The 23,541-nt window shown below is 36.3% G+C and overlaps 1 protein-coding gene and 1 long non-coding RNA gene across 5 annotated transcripts; one reads left to right on the forward strand and one right to left on the reverse strand.

The window, feature by feature from the left end:
* The first annotated feature begins 445 nt into the window (after positions 1-445).
* Positions 446-7,661, forward strand: LOC118490536 (glutathione S-transferase T3-like). The gene is made up of 3 exons (XM_035988228.1): positions 446-842; positions 921-1,210; positions 7,470-7,661. Exons 1-3 carry the CDS (start codon positions 446-448, stop codon positions 7,659-7,661), a joined length of 879 nt encoding a protein of 292 aa, XP_035844121.1.
* Positions 7,662-17,489: 9,828 nt separating this feature from the next.
* LOC110930190 lies at positions 17,490-22,096 on the reverse strand. 4 transcript variants are annotated; one of them, XR_004888674.1, is made up of 5 exons: positions 20,017-22,096; positions 19,081-19,493; positions 18,337-18,463; positions 18,116-18,198; positions 17,490-17,741 (listed from the first exon to the last, which is right to left on the reverse strand). It is a non-coding gene; the product is annotated as an uncharacterized LOC110930190 (long non-coding RNA). The 4 variants fall into 4 exon arrangements; XR_004888673.1 differs by having other exon boundaries at positions 18,116-18,463; XR_002587683.2 differs by lacking the exon at positions 17,490-17,741 and having other exon boundaries at positions 17,843-18,198.
* Positions 22,097-23,541: the final 1,445 nt, after the last annotated feature.

Genomic DNA, 23,541 nt, shown 5'->3' on the forward strand with positions numbered 1-23,541 from the left:
ATTCGGACATTTTTCTTTTAATTAAACTAGGATACTGTAGCTAAAAATATCATATTAATATATTTCAAGAACTGAAAGTAAAATTGGAGGGGCGCCTTGTCCCATATTTTAAGACCAAGCGTAATGGGGCGTTTTTTTTTTAAAAAATTGCCCGAAAACGCCCTATAACGCCCAACCCCCCATTACAGGGGGCGTTTTCAGGCGTTATTTTCGAAAAAAAGGGGGCCGGCGTTTTAAAAATAACGCTAAACATGTGGGGCCACCAAAAATCCGACCGTTGTTCAAACGGTAATATTCTTTATTATTTTTTTTTAATTTAAAATAATTCCCACTATATATATTTACCCCACATTCACACCATTTTTTATACAAAAACTCACTATCTCTCCCACTTTCTTCCAACTTTTATAAAAAAAACCCTCTTTCTTCTTATTTTTATACAATCATGCATCCTTTCCGCCCTCCTTTTGGTGTCCCCGCTAGACCCGCAAACCCGAACACAACCCAACCGCAAACCCCATTCAACCTTCAAGAAATGGACCCGAGCTTTTTAACTTACGCGGCTTACTTAAGTGGCGCCCCTCCGTTTGTTCCTCCAACTTTCGGCTATGGTCAAGCCGGCGGGTCTCAACCGTCACAACCCGAAGCCGAACCCGATGTGGAAGTCGTACCGGAGACGCAACCCGAACCGGTGCAAGAAACATCGAAACGCGGCAAAAGGTCGCATAAGAAGAAAGATAAGGACGCACCGAGGCGTACAAAAAATATAATCAAATGGACGAAGGAAGAGGAATACGCGTTGACTCGGGCGTATGTCGACATTTCGGAGGACGAAGAGACCGGTAACTATTTTATATAAATATTATTTTACTTACTTTGTTATTTTATTTTTTAACAAACAACTTATTTTTTTTTTGTAGCAAACTTTCAAACGGGCCCGGTTTTTTGGGATAGGGTTCGTGCACTCTTCTTTAGCACGTGGGGTCAAGGCGAACATCGGGACAAAGACTCAATTTCTAGCAAATGGACCGACATCAACAACAAGTGTCATGGGTTTCAAGAAGTCTTCCAACGTAACTACGATGATCGCCCGAGCGGTGAAGGTGACGTGGGGGTTTTAACGAAGAGTTTGGAGGAGTTCGAGAGGACAAAAGGCCCTTTCACGTACTACAAGTGTTGGGAGCTACTTCGAAAAAGTCCAAAGTGGGCGGTAGTTAACCCAATGACGTCTAGTAGTAGACGTCGGGCTAAAAGGTCAAAAACATCATCCTCCGTTGACCCGTCAACTCCGACATCGGATGCCCGCAATGTTGATTTAAACGAGGCGGTGGACGAGGGCATTCAAGAAGAGTTGGCCCGACCCGGCGGTAGAAGAAAGGGAGCCGGGAAAAAAACGCTCGAGTCGTCTTCCGATCTCGAGTTAAAGGATGATTTCGAGGAGATGAACCGTCGTCTCCAAGACATTCGAGATCTCGGCCACCAACGTTATGAAATTATGAAGGAACGAATGGCCGAAACAAAAAAATTTAACGAGATGCAAGAGGCGAGGCAAATGGAAAAGGACATCGAGTTTTTGTCCAAACCTATCGACCACCTACAAGGCGATGCGTTGATCCTTGCGCAAATGCGTCGCCAAAAAATTAAAGAAAAATATGGACTCTAGATCATATTATTTTTTTTATGTTTTTTTTTTATTTTTTTCAGTTTTTTTCGTTTTTTTTTTATTTTCTGCTTTTTTTTTTACTTTCGGTTTTTTTTAAGTTTTTTTTTATTTTTTTTTCAAGTAATGTAATTTTATTTTTAAATTAATGAAGGTTATTTTATGTTTTAAATTAAAAAAAAAATAAATGTGAAATGATTGTAAAATGATTGAATGGGGCATTATACCACTACACCACTTTTGCTATAATGCTCTCTTGCTGACTAGGACGCCACATGGCGTAAAACGCCCCATGGTGGGGGCATTATAGTGTTATACCACTACACATGGTCTAAGGGACATGTATGGGAGGTGACTGTCTTGCCAGTCTTGGCTTCACACAGTATTCATTTTGGGTTTTTACGAAAAGTTCAAATACATGTATAAAATATAATTTTGTTGGTGACAAATAGGTGGTAAAATAAGGCGTGACACGAGTTGTCACTTGAAGATTAAAGGCAACTGCCACAACATTTTATGTTCTTTTGCTAAATATGTATAGAAAAGTTTTATTTTTGTATTTAAACGGTTACTATTTAAATATAAGGACACAAAATTACTCGAACGATTGTAAATTTATATTTGTGGTTTCTTTTAATAACTTGCTTATATGGTTTCCTAGTAATGCTTAATGCGTTTAAGTACAGCTGTCAATAGATTGGATATTGATTCATATCCAATCCAATCCATTTTAAACAGTTATTGTATCATAAAAAATACTCACTAGTCTATTAATTAATCCAATAAATCGATTCATTTATCCAATTAGTTATATAGATCGATCCATGATTCATCCAGATCGATCCACTATTAATTTTTTTCTATTAAAAAAAAGAAAAAGGATAATTTCTTTCAAAGCCTTAAAAAATTTGTAAAAAAATCAAACAAAATAAAAATTCAAAAATATCAAAAACATCTAAAAATTCAAAAAATCCATAAAAATAAAAAAACCTAATCAATAAAATTAATTAAAAAAATTTAAAAAAATTCTAAAAATTCAAAAAAAATTCCTTAAAAATCCAAAAACGTACTAAAAAATTGTAAAGAATTCAAAAAATCTAAAAGAAAATCAAAAAATTAAAAAAATTCTAAAAAAATATTTTCAGAAGTAAAAATAGTCTAAAATTTAAAAATATAAAAAATTCTAAAATTTATGAAATATTTTTAATTTTTTTTATTTTGAATTTTATTTATTTTTTAATTTTTTTATAAATTTTTTGATTTTTTTAATTTTTTGAACTTTTTACAGTTTTTTGATTTTTTAGAATTTTATGGATTTTTTTGAATTTTTTATTTCTTTGATTTTTTTTTAATATTTTTGATTTTTTAGAATTTTTTTAATTTTTTTGAAGTTCTTTTGAATTTTTTTAGAATTTTTTTTTGTTTCTTTGAATTTTTTGATTTTTATGAACTTTATTGAATTCTTTAATTTTTTGAATTTTTACCATTTTTTATTTTTTGTTTTTTTAGAATTTTTATAATTATTTTATGATTTTTTTTAGAGTTTTTTTATTATATATATTTTTTAATATGCCGCAATGCGGCGGGGGATTCAATAGTTATATATCATGTTAGATGAAAGGCAAATGTTTCTCACATGACCACGAGCCTGTGTGTAAAACCGAGAAAAAATAACTAAGTCGATCTCTGACTCGCACGTTGCCACAGACCTATCAAATGGGGGAAAAATAGACGCGCTGCGATGGACATGTCAAACAGGAAAAAAATAGATGAAAAACGTTGAACCCCACACGCATGTTGCGGCGTGTTAAGTCGGAAATTTAGAACGACACATTAAACAGAGAACTTATGAAAGTAGAGAAATATATAAGAGGCTAAAGTTGAAAGTAAAAAAAATGTTGAGATTAAATTGCAAAAGATGAAAAGTTTTGGATTGAAAGTAAAAAAATTAAAGGGGTTAAATTGCAAAAGATGAAAACTTTTGAATTAGAAGTGAAAATTCAAATTAATCAAAGGGGTTAAAATACCAAATATTGAAACTTTAGACTTAAATTTCCAAAGATTGAAACTTTAGAGTTAAAAAAGAAATCAATTAAACAAAAGAGATAAATAGATTTAGTTAAATTGATGTTTAATATTATTATTATTTAATAAAAGAGATAAATAAGAAAATAAGGGTGAGAAATTACCAGAGAATGACACGTGTCCAAAAAGGATTTTTGTTTATTAGTATAGAAAGATTTTTTAATATGGATCGATTCGGATAGTGATCCGTCCATTTAAAATTATTTGGCTATGGGTCGGATTACGATCCATTATGTTGGATGTTGTATCGGATCATGATACATTTAAGTTGGATCATTAATAGATCGGATCATTATCCGATCCATATCCATCCATTGACAGGCCTAGTTCTAAGGGTCGGTTTCTGTCACGTCAACATCATAACGCTCTTTTAAAAAAAATGTGTAATATATAGTTGACGCCTCTTAATGCCCTTTTAATCATTGTTTTCCAACTTTGTTTACCCTCATTTAGCGTTATACTAACAACACCCCTTCCTCTTCACGTCCTCCCTATAACGCCCAAGAGGCGGTGTTGAGGACGTTTTTAAGCTCCGCCTCTATAATGAGCGTTACGCATGGTCTTATCGGTAATATATTTTTGGTTCTTTTTACTAACTTGCATTTGTTAACTAAGCATTAAAAGGCCTATTTTACCTTTTCTTATGTAAAGAATACACAAACAATATGAAACAAAATGAACAACATGCTTTATTTTCAAATCACGTTTGTTTTACATTATCATTTGCTCGGTTTCGCTGCGACACGCGATATAAAAAACTAGTTTATGAATATAAGTTGAATCATTTAATTAATTGCATCTACCCTTATTTGTACAAATCTTTTAATTAATTATAACAAATTGAATACCATTTTTCTTCATTATTAGCTTTATCGTCTTTTCCTTTCATCACATGCATAACTTAAATAATAGAAATATTATCAGTTAATACATTAAATTAAAGTAACATAAATATGCACGATATACTTTACTCATTATAATGTCACCATTTAATTTGTTTAATTAATGCCTCAATAAGTTTAAGTTACACTAGAATACATGATAGTTCCCTTAATTATAATACTAATAATACTGCCATCATGTGATTCTTTACAATATAAAATATGTAACGGTGATAAATTGATTTTGGTTTACAAGAATAGTTCTCAAAGTTTTTTTTTTTTTTTTTTTTTTTTTTTTTTTTTTTTTGAACGGCAAGTTCTCAAATTATTGGTAGCCTTTGAATGATCATTAAGAGGCTACCTCTTAATGGAACCATTAAGAATTTTACCAATGAGAAGGTAGAAGAATGTGACATGTGATGATTTACCATTCAGATGTTACCTCTTAACCATTCAGACTTGAGGTCACCTCTTATTTATTCAGAGGTTTTAAACCATTAAGAGGTAACATCTGAATGGTCATTAAAAGGCTGCCAAACAGCAAGGAGTGGCGGATCCAGGATTTTTTTTCACTGGGTTCACTTTTAGGTGCACTAAATACCATCAACTTGACGTTAGAATTTCCGTCCGGGTCGGATCGGGCTTTATCACTAAAGTCACTTTTTTCGTATGATAGTTTAAAACATACACGTGAACATCAAGTATATATTAACATTTAAACATACAATGATTATGCAAAAGCCCCATACATAGAATTACACTAAACAGTTTTCAAAATTAAAATAAAGTTTGCCAAGAAGTTTATTTGAATTAATAGCACACGCCATTCAATGCATATCACATGAACATCGGATTAATGGCAGTATATAGTACTACCATGGGTTCCATTAAATTAAAAAAAAAAAAGATAAAAAATCAGATAAAAAATAACGCATGAAAGTGGCTAATGCGGGATTTGAACTTGGGGTGTCAAGGTAAAGGAGTGCACAATTAACCAGTGGAACACTAAAGCATTTGTTTTATGGGTTCCCCAATATTTTACTTATGAGTTCCTTTTCAGTTTGTCTTATACATTTATGCTAAAAATTAAAAATCGAATGGGTTCCTGGGAACCGATGTTAATACGTAAGTCCGCCCCTGCCCCTAAGTGTTAGGGTGTCGGCAGCACCCTCGGTGACCCCATGCGGGGAGTTTGTTTGCCGTGCGGGAAGGGTGCCGCCATCCAAGAGGGGAAGCAAATCGGGGAGGGTGTGAGGGGAGTGTTCATCGCATGAAGGAGAGAGGAGATGGTGGGCCACCCTAATTTTCAACCAATCAATTATTATTATTATTATTATTTTGAATAAAAAAACAATTCCCCCAAAAGAGGAGTGCCGTCATCAAATTGAGGGTGTGAGAGGAGTTTAAGAAGGGAGTTAACGTGGCATAACCTGATTGGATGTGTGTAAAAGAGGGGACTCCCCTAAGAGGGGAGTGCCCCTCTCACTCTTATTACAATATGAACAAACACAACCCTCGAGATATCTCGAGTGGTGAGAGAGAATGTTGTTTTGTCTTTGTGGCACATTCCATATATATAATTTTGCAAGAAACAAAGTCGTACCCACCTCATTTTGTCTCCTCACTATTCCTTCATTTGTCTTGTTTCTAATAATGTCAAAACCAAAAGGAATTGCATCGAGAAATTTGTGGATTTTCAGGAATATATAGAAACTTGCGGAATGTGACACTTTTGGCTTCCTTATATGACCACTTCATCCTAGTTTTACTAAAAGAAAGCTAATAAAACTAATATTTATTATTTTAATTTTCTCGTCGGTCAAATGGGGAGCAATAAAATACTTGATTTAAAAGATATGAGTAAATTAGGTTAGAAGTGTTAAAAGTCCACAACAATGTACTAAAATACTTGCAATCTATTACAAGTTTTAGTCGACAATAACATACTTTTTAGAATCATATTTAACATATTAACTCTTTATGATAGCACGAATCAAAGCAAGCCAACCTAGTCTAGTCTATTTTTAATATGTGTTTATGAACCACCTTTTAGCATACTATACATGAACCCTCAAAGAAGCGGGAAACTCCTTAACACAAGATGAGTGTACATAAACGAAACACATGTTCATTATATATATTCCTAATTAATCTTCTAGATAGGTTCTTTAACACGATGTAGGTGTGGTAAAAAATCATTATTTTTATATTTACCTAAATAATTTAAATTTACCACCTAAGACTGCGGGGTATGGTGGGGCTTGGGTTGGGCGTGGGTTGGGACGGGTGATGACACATGGAATGGGAGCCCCCCCACTGCCTGGTACGTGTCCGCGGGGTATGGTGGGGCGTGGGTTGGGCTTGGTTGGGTGCACCACGTGGCAGGGTAGTTTATAAAAATATATATATATATATATACAAAATTTAAAAAAATCACACAAACATTTATAAAAAAAAACATACAACTTCATTATTTATAAAATTACATAAACCTAAAAATTACAAAATAAGAAACCTAAAGCGTTAAATAAATTTCAAAAAGGTCGATCTTGTCGAACGCCTTTTTTTCCTTGCCGCGAAACTCTATGTTCGCCACCGCCACCCGGTCCTCGTGGCTTAACTCGCCCCCGGGAACGGCTTCGTAGTAAGCCTTGAAAGGCTCGAGCTTGGGACGTAGCTCGCGCCATTTATGTTGGCACGCGTTCATGTTGTGGCGGTCGTTACCGACGTTTAGTCGGTAGGCCGCGAAAGCTTCCGGCCAATATTTGGTTTGGCCCGGTGGCCGCCCCTTCATAGCGTCAACGACGCTTGTGACTAGGGCAAGTTCTTCGTGGTGGGTCCAGGATGCCATAGCGGGTTCGTGGGATGTTGGGTTTGTGGTGACCGGCTGGGGCAGCGGGTGGGTTTTGTCGAATTTTTGGGACCACGGTGGGGGTTGGGATGGACCACCCGGTTGGGGTTTGGGGGTATTTATAGAGGATGTTGGGGTTTGGGTGACCGGTTGGGGTGACCGCTTGGCCAAGCCAACGGTTTGAATTTAAAAATTCAAAACTTTTGGGATGGCCCGCTATGACGTGGCGGGTGAGCCAATGATATTCAGCCAACTAGGATGGCCAAACCGCCCCACGCCCGGCTTAAAACCCATGCCCCAAGGGCCACGCCGAAACCCATGTCCACCCGGGGTGGTGGCTTGGGCGTTTTCCCCTACCCACGTCCAAACTCCCACCCCATACCCCGCAGTCTAATATAACGTACGCACAAATGAAAATACACAATTCCAGACCACTGAAAACAAAAATGAAAATATTGGAACTTGGGCCTCAACCATTACACTAAGGTGTTTTTGTTTTTTCTAAAAAGCTCTGCGCAGGCTCTTCTGTCTGCGTCGTGCAGACCACGCGCAGACTGTTTGTTTTTCCGAAGACGTTTCATTAAAAACGTCTGTACGAGCTCTTCTTGGTGCAAACTTGGCCCAGCCACTTCTAAGATCTTCTAAGGTCTGTAGAGGGTTAAACACCACCACCGTCCATCACCACCACCGTCCACTACCCAGCACCGTCCATCACCACCACCACCGTCCACCACCAATCACCACCGTCCATCACCACCTCCACCATCATCGTCCACCAGCCACCACCACCACCGTCGTCCACCATCCACCACCATTGTCTATCACCACCCACCACCACCGTTCGTACACCACCACCAGTTTATTTTAGAATTCTACGTACGTTAAAAAACAAACAGCCTTCTTCTTGCTGACTGTAGAAGTTTGGTCCACCTCTTATTCTACAGATGTCTGCAGATGTGACCCGCAGACTGTAGACATTTTACCTCTTAAAAACAAACAATACCTAAGTTTTGTGGGGAGTTTTATTAGGGCTTCAAGGGGAAAAAGTATCAACATGTAGGCGTCACGTGAGCGCCACGTAAGACATTAAAGACGTTTACATTTCTCTTTTCCAATTCGTTAAAGATTTTTTAAAAGGGTCCTAATATTAATACATGGCAAAAACTTATTTACACATGGTGTATACGGGCCGTATACAGTTATACGGCCCGTATATAATAAAATAAAACTAACAAAGTTTGTGCCTTCAGACTTTGTCAGTTTTTTTCATTCCATACGGGCCGTGTAACTGTATACGGCCCGTATACACCATGTGTAAAGAATTTGCCTGGTCGTATACAATAGATACGAATAATGTATACGGGCCGTATAACTGTATACGGCCCGTATGAAAAGAAAGTTAGATTTTACCCAAAGTATTTAATGGATTTAAGGTGTCAATCACACGAGACATTTTACAGTCGTTAGGTGGTCAAATCTTTCTAAAAGTAGAAAAAAATAAAACTTTAACAAGTAACAAAGACTTAAAAACAAAAATACGTGTCGTATGACTGTAATAAAAAGGAAGGATGAGGCATTTGATGAGAGTTGTAAGGAGAAGCGTTTTAATCACTTGTTTTTAACGGGGATGTAATGCAATGATTCTGCTAGTGGTCGGGCTTCCAATGCTTACACAGGGTGATAAACAACGCTGATATGAACCCAAACCAACTGCTTTGTCTTGAGTCGTCGGGAAAACTTTTCCTCAGGGGAGGGTGAGTAGTATGAGTCTGAGTCCATTATGGTTCGTGAATGTTTCGAATCATCATAGAAGACGTGTCGGGTTCTGCTATAAGAGTATAAGGATTTTGTTGGTTTGTTTCCAAGTAGAGTTTAGAATGTTTGAAGTATTCTTGGTTCAATACCAACTCTTCTGAAAGACAAGAATACAACGTTCATGTATCACAAGGAATGACCGATCTAAGGCAGGGAACCTGATTTAGATACACAAATTCATCACCGGTTTCTATAGCACAAGCACATACACAGTTTGTGTAGAGATCTTTACGTACAAATTTGCATTATCCTTACGGTTACAAATGAAGTATTAAAAGATGTTAGTTTCTTGACAATATGGTTTCTCGACAAATGAAGTATTATCTGTCCTTGCTGCCTCTTCGGTTGGTAAAAGACATAGGATGGTTTCTAATACAGGCTCTTTGTCAGTTGTGGTTGATTTATAGCAGGAGGTTATGAAACGAATATATGTTTATGCGAATTCACAACATCCTTGTTTATTCTCTTTAATCTATTAGAACGATCCTTGTTTTGTCACGTACATGCGTTTAATTCCCAACATCATCTGTTCATCATTGTTCTTGAAGATGAAGATGAAGATGAAGAAACGAGGGTTTATTCTCATTAATCTATTAGAACGATCCTTGACTTGAATTTGTGGATTTCGGTTGGGTCAGAAAAACTTAACAAGAGAATCAACTAAAAAAATACAATTGATTACTCGGTCGAATAACCGGTCCGTTAAAGTTGAGCTTCCTGATGCAACTTTCACAGTGGTACCAATGTCCTACTACTACAATCCTTCCAACGCCTGATTCCGATACAACCCTCGATGTTGATGAGTGAAAGAGTTAACATTCAGATTCAGATTCAGGAAGCAGATGTTTATGAGTGAAAGAGTTAACATTCTGATTCAGATTCAGGAAGCAAATGTTTATTAGTGTTTGAGAAACTAACAAGGTAAACCTGAATTTTCAAAATTTTAGATACTTACTTGAACCGTTAGTAATGCTAGATATCATTTTGGTTGAACCACAACCTATTACCATTTTTTACCATGCGTATACGGGTCGTATACTGTTTATACGGCCGTATACGACTGGTAAAAAATATTTTTACCGATCGTATACTATGTATACATGATTGTATACGGGTCGTATATTGTTATACGGCCCGTATACTACGGGTAAAAAATGGTAAAAATTGGTTTATTCTCTTTAATCTATTAGAACGATCCTTGTCTTGAGAACCTGATTCTGATTTAAACAATGGAATTTGTGGATCAACAGAAATAACTGAAAATAACTCGCCATTCTCTTGCATCTATATACGTTGATTGTGGATTTAAGTTGCAAGAATTGTGTCCGTCGCAGGGACTCAGACTCATACTACTAGCAGAACCCGACACGTCTTCTGTGATGATTCGAAACATTCACGAACCACAATGGACTCAGACTCATACTACTAGCAGAAGAACCCGACACGTCTTCTGTGATGATTCGAAACATTCCGAATCACTAGCAGAAGAACCCGACACGTCTTCTGTGATGATTCGAAACATTCCGAATCACTGCGGTTTTTTCTCTTCCGGTTACCAGGCCTATCATCTCCGTCTACGTTTGGCTTCAGCTACTGGAGTGAAATATTTGTTGGAATTTGTGGATCAACAGAAATAACTGAATACAACCGGTCAAATCACACACTATATAAAGTGTAAAGTTATCGTGTGTTGTAGCTTGTAATAGATTAAACAGAAATAACTCGCCATTCTCTTGCACCTGTATACGTTGATTGTGGATTTAACTTGCAAAAATTGGGTCCGTCACATGATAGAAGATACATATCGTCCGTTAAAGTTAAGCTTCCTGATGCAATTTGTTGGAATTTGTGGATTTCGGTTGGATCAGATCTCGGAAGTACTGAACAACAGAAATAACAGCTTCGGTTTCATCAACCAGTTTTTTTTACAAATCATCTGTTTCCTGAATCTGAAAGTTAACTAGACCCCTCAAGTTGTCATTCATAACAACTAAGCGTCTGGAGAAGAGTATGTTGATATAGGAGAGTTGATGCAATTTTACAAGCATTTTATCGTGTGTTGTAATTTTAATGAAGCAATGAAGATTGAATATGCTGTCACAGTTGTCAAGACTGTTTGTCGGGTTTCCAACGTTCTACAACACAAGTTCATCACCGGTTTCTACAGCACAAGTTCATCACCGGTTTCTACAGCACAAGTTCATCACCGGTTTCTACAGCACAAGTTCATCATCGGTTTCTACAACACAAGCACATACACAATTTGTTGGAAGAACCCGACACGTCTTCTGCTAGTTACTCTTTTCTTCGATTTCAACAAATCTTTCAAGGTCTTAAGTGATGGACGATTTCAACAATACGTTCACGAACCACAATGGACTCAGACTCATACTACTAGCAGAAGAACCCGACACGTCCGGTGATTGTTGATACATGGAAAAACAAGGACCATTCACCTCTTTCAACCTACCAAAACACCAAAATCCGTACCGGTGATTGTTTATCCATACTATTCTTCATAGCCATATTCCCACTCACAAGTTGTTGATACTGAGCTTCCTGATACATATCATTCGTAAGAAACTTTTCGTGCACTGAACCTTCAGTTGTGTACTCTTCAATCTTCTTGAGTATTTTTCTAACTTTATGCTTGCATCCACCACAGTGAATATTAACTTTGAGTGAAAGAGTTTGGAAACCGGACGGTAAAAACGAAGTAACTGTTGTAATATGTGGATTTCGGTTGGTTCAGAAACTTAACAAGAGAAGCAACTAAAAAAATACAATTGATTTCTCTTCATGTTACGAAGAATGTTTTAGAAATTGAAGGAAAAGGAAAAGGAAAAGATTTGTTGAAATCAAATTCAACAGAGATAACTTAATATAACCGGTCAAATCACACACTATATAAAGATTACAGAGGTTTTTACCATATCTATACGGGCCGTATACTCTCGGTAAATTTTTTTTACCGATCGTATACAATGTATACGAACGATGTATACGGGTCGTATATTGTTAGACGGGCCCGTATACTATGGGTAAAAAATGGTAAAAATTGGTTTATTCTCTTTAATCTATTAGAACGATCCTTGTTTTGAGAACCTGATTCTGATTTAAACAATGGAATTTGTGGATCAATAGAAATAACTAAAAATAACTCGCCATTTTCTTGCATCTGTGTCCGTCACATGATAGAAGACGTGTCGGGTTCTGCTAGAAGAGTATAAGGATTTTGTTGGTTTGTTTCCAAGTAGGGTTTAGAATGTTTGAAGTATTCTTGGTTCAATACCAACTCTTTTGAAAGACAAGAATACAACGTTCATGTATCACAAGGAATGACCGATCTAAGGCAGAGAACCTGATTTAGATACACAAATTCATCACCGGTTTCTACAGCACAAGCACATACACAATGAAGTGAGATTCTTCAAGTTTGCACATTTTGAGAAAATACCAATGTGTTTGTCAGCTTCGTCAACACACAAAGTGACAGAATGATGTGGAAAAACAAGGACCAGATGTCGATTGTTGAAAGTTTGAACTGATTATTTGTTATCAGGTGAGTTCCAAGCATTTTATCGTGTGTTGTAATTTTAATGAAGCAATGAAGATTGAATATGCACTAGGGTTTTTCTCTTCTGGTTACCAGGCCTATCATTTCCGTCTACGTTTGGTTTCCTCAACGAAGAACCATCAGCCATTATCTGCCCTTTTTCCTTTGGTTTCTGGTTGATTTTGAGGGTGAGGGTTTTGCATTGATTCATGCGCTCCAATCATCTGCTTCCTGAATTGAATCTGAATCTGAAAGTTAACTAGACCCCTCAAGTTGTCATTCGTAACAACTAAGCGTCTGGAGAAGAGTATGTTGATATAGGAGAGTTGAACCCGACACGTCTTCTGTGATGATTCGAAACATTCCGAATAACTAGCAGAACCCGATCCACTTACATTCGAATAACGCTGAGAATCCACAACGCTTATGGCCAGATTCTTTCCTTCAATCTTGGCAAAATCAATGTCTGCTTGTTTTATTATCACGAAAGTACCGAACAACCGAGATAGGCACAATAACAACAACAGCTTTCCATGATTTGGAGACTGATCGGAATCGAATCAGTGATTTACTGGAAGCCGTTTGATTATTTCTTGTTTTATTATCACGAAAGTACTGAACAACCGAGATAGGCACAATAACAACAATAGCTTTCCATGATTTGGAGACTGATCGCAATCGAATCAGTGATTTTACTGGAAGTTGTTTGATTATTTCCTCTTGGATCTCGAAAGGCACGTTGTCTGACATCTTGATTTTGATTACCAACTCACCATATCAATTTCTAGGTAGTTAACAACGCTAATTAAAAAAAAAACGTGATTCATATACACAACGGTCTCTTTGCTTCGTCCACTAGAACTATTTGTGTATGCATTCTTTTGGTAGTTAACAACGCTAATTAGAAAAAAATCTGTAAAATTAATCATATCGATTGCTATAACAGGATGGATGTGACACACACAGATAGATAAGCTGTCACAGTTGTGAAGACTGTTTGTCGGGTTTCCAATGCTCACACAGGGTGATAAACAACGCCGATACGAACACATGTGTTTCGAAATAGGCTTTGTTATTGGTTTAATGAAGTTACACGTAACATCTACTTATATTCAGATTTAAACAATGCCCGCCTCAACTGAGATAACGGACATCCATCAAGCTCAAAAAGAAAACTTGTGTTTCCCATAGTCACAAAAGATTGCGGTTTGTATTTCGCATAGCCACCGTTTCCGTAGTAAAAAACGGTTGCGGTTTGTATTTCGCATAGCCACCGTTTCCGTAGTAAAAACGGTTGGGTTTGCACATTCAATCTTCAATACTTCATTAAAATACCACTAGTAGAAGAACCCGACACGTCTTCATGTTACGGAGAATGTTCTAGAAATTGAAGGAAAAGGAAAAGATTTGTTGAAATCGAATTTGACAACTATGACAGCTTATTAAAAGTAGCAATCACCTCCAATCATTTCCTGGTCAAATCACACACTATAAAGTTTAAAGTTATCGTGTGTTGTAGTTTGGAAAGATGACCGAATAGAGATCTGAATAACAAACTGTGGAGAACTTGTTTGTGTCGGGTTGTTCTGCTAGTTACTTGATCAACGGACTGATCGGTAACGTTACTCTACTTGTGCTCCGATTTAAGCGGCGTGTTCCGATCAACGTTGTTTAAAGGTGATGAAGAGTTTAGAAACCCTAGAATGATGGTGTTTTTACGGGAAAAAACGTGATAATTGAAAAACATCAATCTATACGGCCCGTATACATTTGGTAAACATAAAAACCTCAGAAATAAATCCATTGAGCCGTATACTTTTTATAAATCGTATACACTTGTATACGGCTCGTATAACTATATACGGGCCGTATATAATAAAATCAAAAAAAATTCTCTGCGCATTTTCCTATTCAAAAACATTCTATACGGGCCGTATAGTTTGTATACGGCCCGTATACACTAGGGATGTGAAAATAAGATCTAGGGGGTGTGGGAATAAGGGGGGCCTTTTAAAATTTCAAATCCAACCCCTTCAAAAAGTTCCACAAACATAACGCACCATTAGATGATCACCGCATGATGTTTTGGACCAAGCAATATGCATGATGAAATCAACAACATAACGAGAAGAAGGGAATAACCTGCGACAAGCAAAATCACTATATACGCAACATAACAAAAAAACGTGCAAAAAAACGTTTTTAACATCTGGAAAACATCATTCCAAATGATTAAGAGCATGCAAAAAATCTTATTACCGTGTCTAGAAAACATCAATATTACTTTCAACTTTCCCAAAATATTAAATCCCAACAAAACAAACCAACTCATGTCAAACCACCTCAGACCCATCACATGAGAGGTATGTCAAGCTCACCGAGCCACCTGTTTTAATGGTGGTCCAAACTGATCTAGAGTCACTGGTATCTCAGACTTGTTTGATATAGCCCGGGACTAGTTAGGCTGAACTAATCCCGAGCTGTACCAAGCAAGCCAGAGAGCACTGTGGATTAACGATCAATATGTATATAAGTATATTAGTAATTTGAGTTGTATACATGCTAGAAACGAAAAGAATTTATATAAGCCTAGATCTGGATGGCATGAGAATCATGTGAACCACATGTATTGAAAAAAGATTCCAGTGGTTCGACCTGCATTCATATGGCATGAGAAAAAAAATGTGAACTAAATGGTGTAACATGTGAACCACATACGAAGTGTTTTCTCATGGGTTAGAAAATGTTAGCCATTAAAAAACAAATTCAAGTAAAAAGTTCTTGTGTAACATCTGGCCTCTCGTACCACCAATATTGTCCGCTTTGTCCCCGATGGGTTGCTCATCCAATAACTCACAAATTCGTGTTTGGTTGTGGACTTTTCATCTACACCACAGCCAATACGCTTAAAACGTGTTGATGATTAAGTGGCAAGGCATTTCTTAATAAACTAAGAATCTCTCCTGGGTACGGCTGATAATCTGATATGGGATTTGTCTGGGGTGTTACAATGGTCCATATTAATCTTTTTAGTATCGTTAAACTTGATCCCATAAAACTTCTACAAGTGTATGTGTCACTTAGCGATACATATTGTAAGGTTGGATAAATTGAACGGACATCAATTGTGCTATGTGCATTGTGCGTTAGAATAATTTGGTATCTGGAAAACTAATAGAGAATTTCTGCAGCATATATAACACGATAAATGATAATGTTAAAACCCTTTCCTATCAAGTTCTTGTAGCACTCTAGTGGTGTGACTGAAAATGGCAAAAAGAAGATAAAATAAAGAAATACAAACAAGATTGATCATAAGCAACAAATGTCACTACATATTTCAACGTTCAGTTTCTATTTTTGATATATGAAAACCGTTCCTAGCCGTTAAGCTTTCGGTTTGACCTAAAATTCCTTTTTGAGTGGTGGGTATCGTGTGGATATCATCAATATTTCAACATAGTATTTTGTTTTAAATGACAACTTTTACTTAGGGTGAAGGGAGTGGTTACCTATTCAAAATACGTAAACTCCTCATTAACTCAATCAAACAATGTCACATCAATTCACCTAATTTGTTTACCTAATGCTCAAAAACGTTGGCGGTGGTTTACCTAATGGGGTTTAGGTAAACTATTTAAAAAAAAAAGAAAAAATGTGTGATTGGTTGAGAAGGAATGGACCTCATCACACACCCATCTCTCTCCCCTTTCCCTCCCTCTCACCGAGTCGGTAAAGGTTCACCGAGATTGACCTTCACGATCGGTAAACCAAAGGTTGGCGGTGCTTCCTCGATCGGTAAGGTGTTTACCGAACCCTTTACCTATTCCACTCCGTTCACCCTTATAGTTGGCGTTTATTTAAGACGTTTCTTCGTTTTTTCTCCTAATTTATATTTCAACATAGTATTTTGTTTTAAATGACAACTTTTACTTGTAGTTGGTGTTTATTTAAGAGGTTTCTTCGTTTTTTCTTCATAATTTATATATGTGTTAGGTTTCGTTATTTTGCAATGTTCTAAATACTTCTTTTGAATCGAGTTTATGTATTGTCAGATTAAAATATTTTGATAATATTTTTAAAATCTTAATCGAATAATTCCGTAGATAAAAAAAACAAATATGTATTTTCTTTGTCAGGAAAACAATGCCCAAAAATAAATCAAAATGTCCATTCTATAGGGGTTGTGAACTATCAACGATTTGGTAAAACAATATGCTTCATTGGAAAATGTGTCGACTTGACGTTTAAAAATAGTTGACCTTTAAATTGTTTATGTTAGTAGTTACTTAGTTACTACAGTCTACAGCCAATTATATCTAGATCAAGTGGTGAAGGGCTTGCATTTCTCTTGAGAGATGCAGGTTCGACTCCCACTTGGTGCAGAGTGAGGCATTGGTGGGCAATGATAGGAGACCCAGGGAAACTTGGGTTGGATCCTTGAGCCAAACGGGTTTTACCGGTAATTTCATCGTCGTGCCTACGGACGGGTGGGTTACCGGGTTTTCCCCGGAATTGGTGGTGGACTCGGGTTACTCTCGGAGTACTCTGTTTGTCCAGTGGGTGCCCTGAGAGTGCTCGGGATTGAGTTTGTTGGCCGTTCAAAAAACTACAGTCTACAGATAAATTACGTTTGTCATCAAGTCGGGGCCAACGCTGGCCACATGATAGATTTCAATTCCTTTATGATTGTCCAAATTTATTCTACATTCAAATTTCTTTTATGATCACAATTCCTTTAATTCCAATTCGTTTTGGAATGTTTTTAAATTCCAAGTCCAACCCCTTTAAAAAGTTTCACCAACCAAACGCACCGTTGGATGATCACCGCATGATATTTTGGACCAAGCAACATGCAAGAAGAAATCAACATAATGAGAAGGCGGCAATGACCTGCAACAAGCGAAATCACTATATACGCAACATAATAAAAAAACATGCAAAAAATCTTATTAACATATATGGAAAACATCGACGCAACATGATAAAGAGCATGCAAAAAATCTGATTACCATGTCTAGAAAACATCAATAACTTTCAACTTTCCCAAAATGTTAAATTCCGACAAAACCAACCAACTCATGTCAAACCGCCTCAGACCCAACTCGTGAGACATAGAACTTGAGTCACTGGTATCTCAGACTTGTTTGGTACATCCCGGGACTAGTTAGGCTGAACTATTCCGGAACTGTACCAAGCAAGCCAGAGACCACTGTGAATTAACGATCACTTTACATGTATCCAAGTAATTTGAGTTGCTTACATACTAGAAAAGAAAAGAATTTATATAAGCCTAGATCTGGATGGCATGTGAACCACATGTATTGAAAAAAGATTCCAAAGGTTTGACCTGCATTCGTATGACATGAGAAAAAATGTGAACGAAATGATGTAACATGTGAACCACATACGAAGTGTTTTCTCATGGGTTAGAAAATGTGAGCCATATAAAAACAAATTCAAGTAAAAGAGTTCTTGTGTAACATACCTGCCTCTCGTACCACCAATATCGTCCGCTTTGCCCCAATGAGCACGCTTAACTGTGGACTTCTGCTCCACAGCCAATACGCTCAAAACGCATTGGTGATTTAATCCGGAAAACTAATAGAGAATTTCTGCCGCATACACAACACAATAAATGATAACGTTAAACCCTTTCCGATCAAGTTCTTGTAGCACTCTAGCCTTGGTTTTAAAAAGCGATAGGTGCACAAAAGCGACGAGGTCTAACATTCAGGCGCGAAGCGCAAAAGCGGTGGTCTTTGACTAATTTCGTACCCGAGGCGCAAGGTGTTTATATAATTTTTTATATATCCCATAGGTTTTTAGCTTCTTTTAACCTAAATATAGCTATAAATAAGGCTTTTATACCATTTTACTTACATGTACAAGTAAAAAAAACAAGGTACAACTTTTATCTGCAGAAAAACGCCTCAGATACATGAGGCGCGCGCCTCAGGCCAAAAAGCCCCCAAAAAACCCCAAAAATCTGCGCCTTTTAGGCGCTTCTTGTAATTACACAAGGCGCTGAGCGAAAAAGCCCTAGAAGTTGCGCCTTAGTGCGCCTCGCGCCTCAGGCACGCTTTTTAAAACCAAGACTCTAGCCATGTGACTGAAAATGGCAAAGAGAAGGTTAAATGAAGAAACACAAACAAGATCGATCATAAGCAACAAAAGTCACTGCATGGCGGAGGAATTATGAAATTACGAATACGAAAAATGAATAGCTTACGGGTAGCATCTAAGTTTCCCTTTTTTTGGTATCTTGCTTAATGAGGGCGAATACTTCATCAGTAGCAACCTCCACTTTTGCACTTGTTTCTTTAGAAATTTCAAGGAATAATGGATTTTAATAATCCCAACTATATGCCGTTGGTCAGCAACGGTCCCAACTTAAAAAATAACCAGTAGTGGTCCCACCTTTTCCCATATTGTAAACCAATGGACCTTTGCTAATAGAAAAGGAAAAGGAGACAAAAATAAATTAAAGTTCTTTTAGCAAAAGTCCGTTAGTTTTCAATATGTGAAAAGGTGGGACCACCACTAGTTATTTTTGAAGTTGAGACCGTTGTCGGCCAACAACTAATAGTTGGGTTTATTAAAATCCATTATTCCAAATTTCAACAATAAAGTTAAATGCTCCATCTGGGAAAAACGGAGAAATGCACCGTATGATTAGATTCTAATCTGGATAAGATTATGGCGCAAAGACAGACATGTACTTTGTATATTAGTGGGAATGAATATGCAAAACTTTTTGTCATGTCATAAAATATCAGATATTCAGATTATCTAATTCTTTAGTGCAATGAGACATTAGACTATTGAACTAAAAAATTGATGTAATTAAAACTGTGAGTATAACACTTAAGGATGCAATATCTGTGGATAGAAAGTTTATGTGGAAAAGACGGTGTCCGTGTCACAATGGTGTTTAATGTAAGAATCATAAATGCTAATTCCCGAAGCAGCTTGAAAACAAAACAGCCATCATACGTATGAACAACATATACTACATTACTAGGCTAAATGCTAAAATGGCGTGAGCCAATTGGCAAAAACATCTCCAGGCCTTAGGGCGGAACATGCGGGTCAAAATTGATCATTTATAGTAAAATGCCCAAAAGGACAAAGATACATTGGTTTATTGTGATTAAAAGACCGATACCTGATACGTAAAAGAGATGGCAAAGATACAACTTTTTGTTGCATATATAACTTATTTGGCCGTACATAGAGCAACACCACGCGACACGCGTCCAGGACCTAAGTTACAGCTAGAGAACTCGTGTTCGGGACCTAAGTTGCACCTGCAGAACTATACAGAGTTATGACATATGTTGCAAAAAAAGAACTTTAACAAGGAAAACCAAAGTCATTTTCAGTCTCTAAAGTATAGTACAAAGCTGAATCGTATTCTAAATTGCAGATGGATTCAGAACCGGATATAAGTCAATTTTCATTAACTTATTTGTCCTGCATAACTAAGAACAACTTAAGAAAACACGGATATCATGTAATTAGCTAGCGCCAATGTGGGGTAGCCTACTTGGTAGAGGCTTGTGTCTCTTGGAGGGGAGGTCCTAGGTTCAAATCTAGGCAATGGTGTAACGTAGATTTATTGGTATAATTTATAGTAGAAGTAACATTTGCCATTAAAAAAAATGTAATTAGCTAGCATTAAATAACTGAATCCACAAACACAACCTAAACACCAATATAATCCACTATTCACAAAACTAATAACTAAAAACCAAAAGAAGAAAAAAACAGAGGTCTACATCTTATCAAACTATTAGAATCAAATTATCTAATTCCTCCGGTGCAAAGAAACAAAAGACTAGGGCTATAAACAAACCGAACGTTTAGTAAATAGTTCGTGAACCGTTCGGCGGGAAGTTTGTTTATGTTCTTATTTTAATAAATGAACAAACACGAACACGAAATTTCGTTCGATAAGTTAAACAAACGAACATGAACAAAGGCTGCGTTCGTTCCTTTATGTTCGTGAACGTTCGGAAATGTGTTCATTTATGTTCACTTGTTTATGTTCATTTGTGTTCATTCATTTAAAAGCTTTTTTAGGTTAATTTATATTTTATTGGTTTTAGTTTTTAAAAATTTGAAACCATCGTTATACTATACGTCTCCGCCAACATCCCTCATTTGACCATTTGAATTTCAGTTTGTGTTAAAGCTTGACACACTTCTTAATCTTTGTGTTAACTATGTTTAGGGTGAAGGGAGTGTTTACCTATTCCAAATAGGTAAACTCCTAATTCACTCAATCACACATTGCCATGTCAATTCACCTAAATAAGTTACCTAATGCTCAAAAACATTGGCGGTGGTTTACCTAATGGGGTTTAGGTAAACTATTTTTTAAAAAACGAAAAAATGCATATTTTATATCAATATGAATATATAACGTTGGTTTGTGTTCACTTATGTTCATGAACATTTGTTTGTGTTTATTTACGTTCAATAATGTTCATGAACATGTTCATTTCCTTAATGAACTAACACAAACAAGAAATCTCGTTCGTGAACTATTCATAAACATGCTAATTCCTTAATGATCGAACACGGACAAGGCCTTGTTCATGTTCGTTTACAGCCTACATACGACTATTGACCTAAAGAATTCATGTATTCGAACTGCAAGTATCAAACATAAGAACACGATATTTGTGGATAGAAAGTCAATTTGGGGAAGACATTGTCACAATGGCGCATAAATGCAAGAATTATAAAAAGCTAATTGAGTACTATTCACTATAATCACATGAACTGTATCTTTTAAATACAATAAAGATTTATTTTTTATGCTAACAGTGCCCAACACCAACCTTTATGCAATAGAATTCCAAACATAGACAACAAAATAGATATCATGCTAATGAACAACATATACTACCATTACTATTCGAATCCAACCAAAGGCATATCATACGGCTTCAATTTTAAAACGGTTCGACACAACTGGAAAAAACTAAAACATCTCAGGGCCTTGAGGCGGTGCTTCATGTACACGTGGGTCAAAATCGGCCAAATATAGGGTCTGGAGGCTAATACATCAAAATGACCAAAAGTATGACGAGATTATAAATGGCTTACCACGGTTTAAAAACGATAGTAAAGATACTTTTTTTATGGAAACGAACTTATTTGGTTGTAGATAGAGCAATGTCTCGCACCACGAGTCCAGGACCTAAGTTGCACCTAGAGAACTTTATGGGCATATGGCATAAGTTATAAAAAAAAAAAAAAAAAAAAAAAAAAAAAAAAAAAAACAGAACTTTAACAAGGAAAACTAATGTCATTTTTCAGTCTCTAAAGTAAAATACACAGCTGAATCTTATTCAGAAATTGCTAATAATAGATTTAAAACTCAATTTTAATAAACTTGTTTGTCCTCTACAACATCAAAAAGCTTGAAGAACAACTTCAGATAACACAGATGTCTTGTAATCAGCTAACATCAAACAACTAAATCCACAATCTCAACCCTAACACCTCACAAACACAAACTAAACAGTAAAAATCAATCTAATCCACTATTCACATAACTAATAACCAAATAACCTACAAAAACAGAGATCTACATCTAACATCTAATCACAGCATTAGAATCAGAACTCAATAGCAAATGCAGTAAATCAAATCAATTTTAAAACAAACCTGAAACTGCAGATCCATACCTACACAAACAAATTTAACAAACAATTAAATTAATTAAATTTATAAACAAATGAACAACACTCTTTCCAGAATCTTCTTCCAAATTGAAGGTGAAACATCCTAGAAGTGACTCACAGCAGTTTCTGATTCAGTTGATACAAGGCGGGAACTATATTCTCCGATTAACAATCTGTTCCCGACCTGTACCAAGCGAATCGGAAAACCGCCGTGACAGATAAGCACAATAAAGTGAGATATAGATACACAATCTATGTATCTATATCTATATAGATCTATATCTTCTGCATGTATGTCATGTTAATTCAAACTTTCTAGAGAGAATAAAATTCTAAAACCCTATCTTTGACAGCTTTTAGAGAGAGATTCTCTTGTAAGGGAGTTGAAGGCGGTTACTTATGGAGGTCACAGACGAATCAAGTGACGCCACGTGGAGGAAGATTGAAGATACAAAGATTGGTGCAACTTTACAAACATGTGAAGTGGAAGGAGATAGGGGTGTTTACGGTTCGGTTATTACTTATTAGCATTATCAGTAATTGTAACTGAAGTCATCAGTTAATCGGTTCAGTTTATTTGGTTAATTTATTAGTTTTCAGTCCGGTTTAGTTAATTTTGGTTAATAACCTAATTAAACATTGGTTAAAACTTTTGTTTGGAAATACATGTAATGAATGTATAAATATATGAAATAGATATATAATACATGAATTTGATGAATAAATAAATAAAATGGAGATATAAACACATGAAATGGAAGTATAAAACATCAAATAGAGGTATAAAACTAGAAACATTTTTTTGATTTAAATGGCTCAGTTAACCGATGACAAATAAATATCCGATAAATGATTTTCGGTCAATTCTGTTTCGGTCAATTTCGGTTTGGTTTTGTCAGTTGTTGCTCACCCCTATCGGGTAGAGTCTTGTTTGTAAGAAAATATTATGTATGAGTTAGAGGTTTTATTAGAGTAGGCCTTCTGGCATTAGGTTT

This window comes from Helianthus annuus, chromosome 3 (assembly GCF_002127325.2).
Source record: "Helianthus annuus cultivar XRQ/B chromosome 3, HanXRQr2.0-SUNRISE, whole genome shotgun sequence".
In the NCBI taxonomy this organism is placed as follows: Eukaryota; Viridiplantae; Streptophyta; class Magnoliopsida; order Asterales; family Asteraceae; genus Helianthus; species Helianthus annuus.

Bases quoted from the DNA above. Each gene is read 5' to 3' on its own strand.
- LOC118490536 (XM_035988228.1), top strand. From the start codon at position 446: ATGCATCCTTTCCGCCCTCCTTTTGGTGTCCCCGCTAGACCCGCAAAC. The intron at 843-920 runs GTAACTATTTTA...TTTTTTTTGTAG, and splicing joins TTCGGAGGACGAAGAGACCG to CAAACTTTCAAACGGGCCCG. The intron at 1,211-7,469 runs GTAGTTAACCCA...TGGTGGGTCCAG, and splicing joins GAAAAAGTCCAAAGTGGGCG to GATGCCATAGCGGGTTCGTG.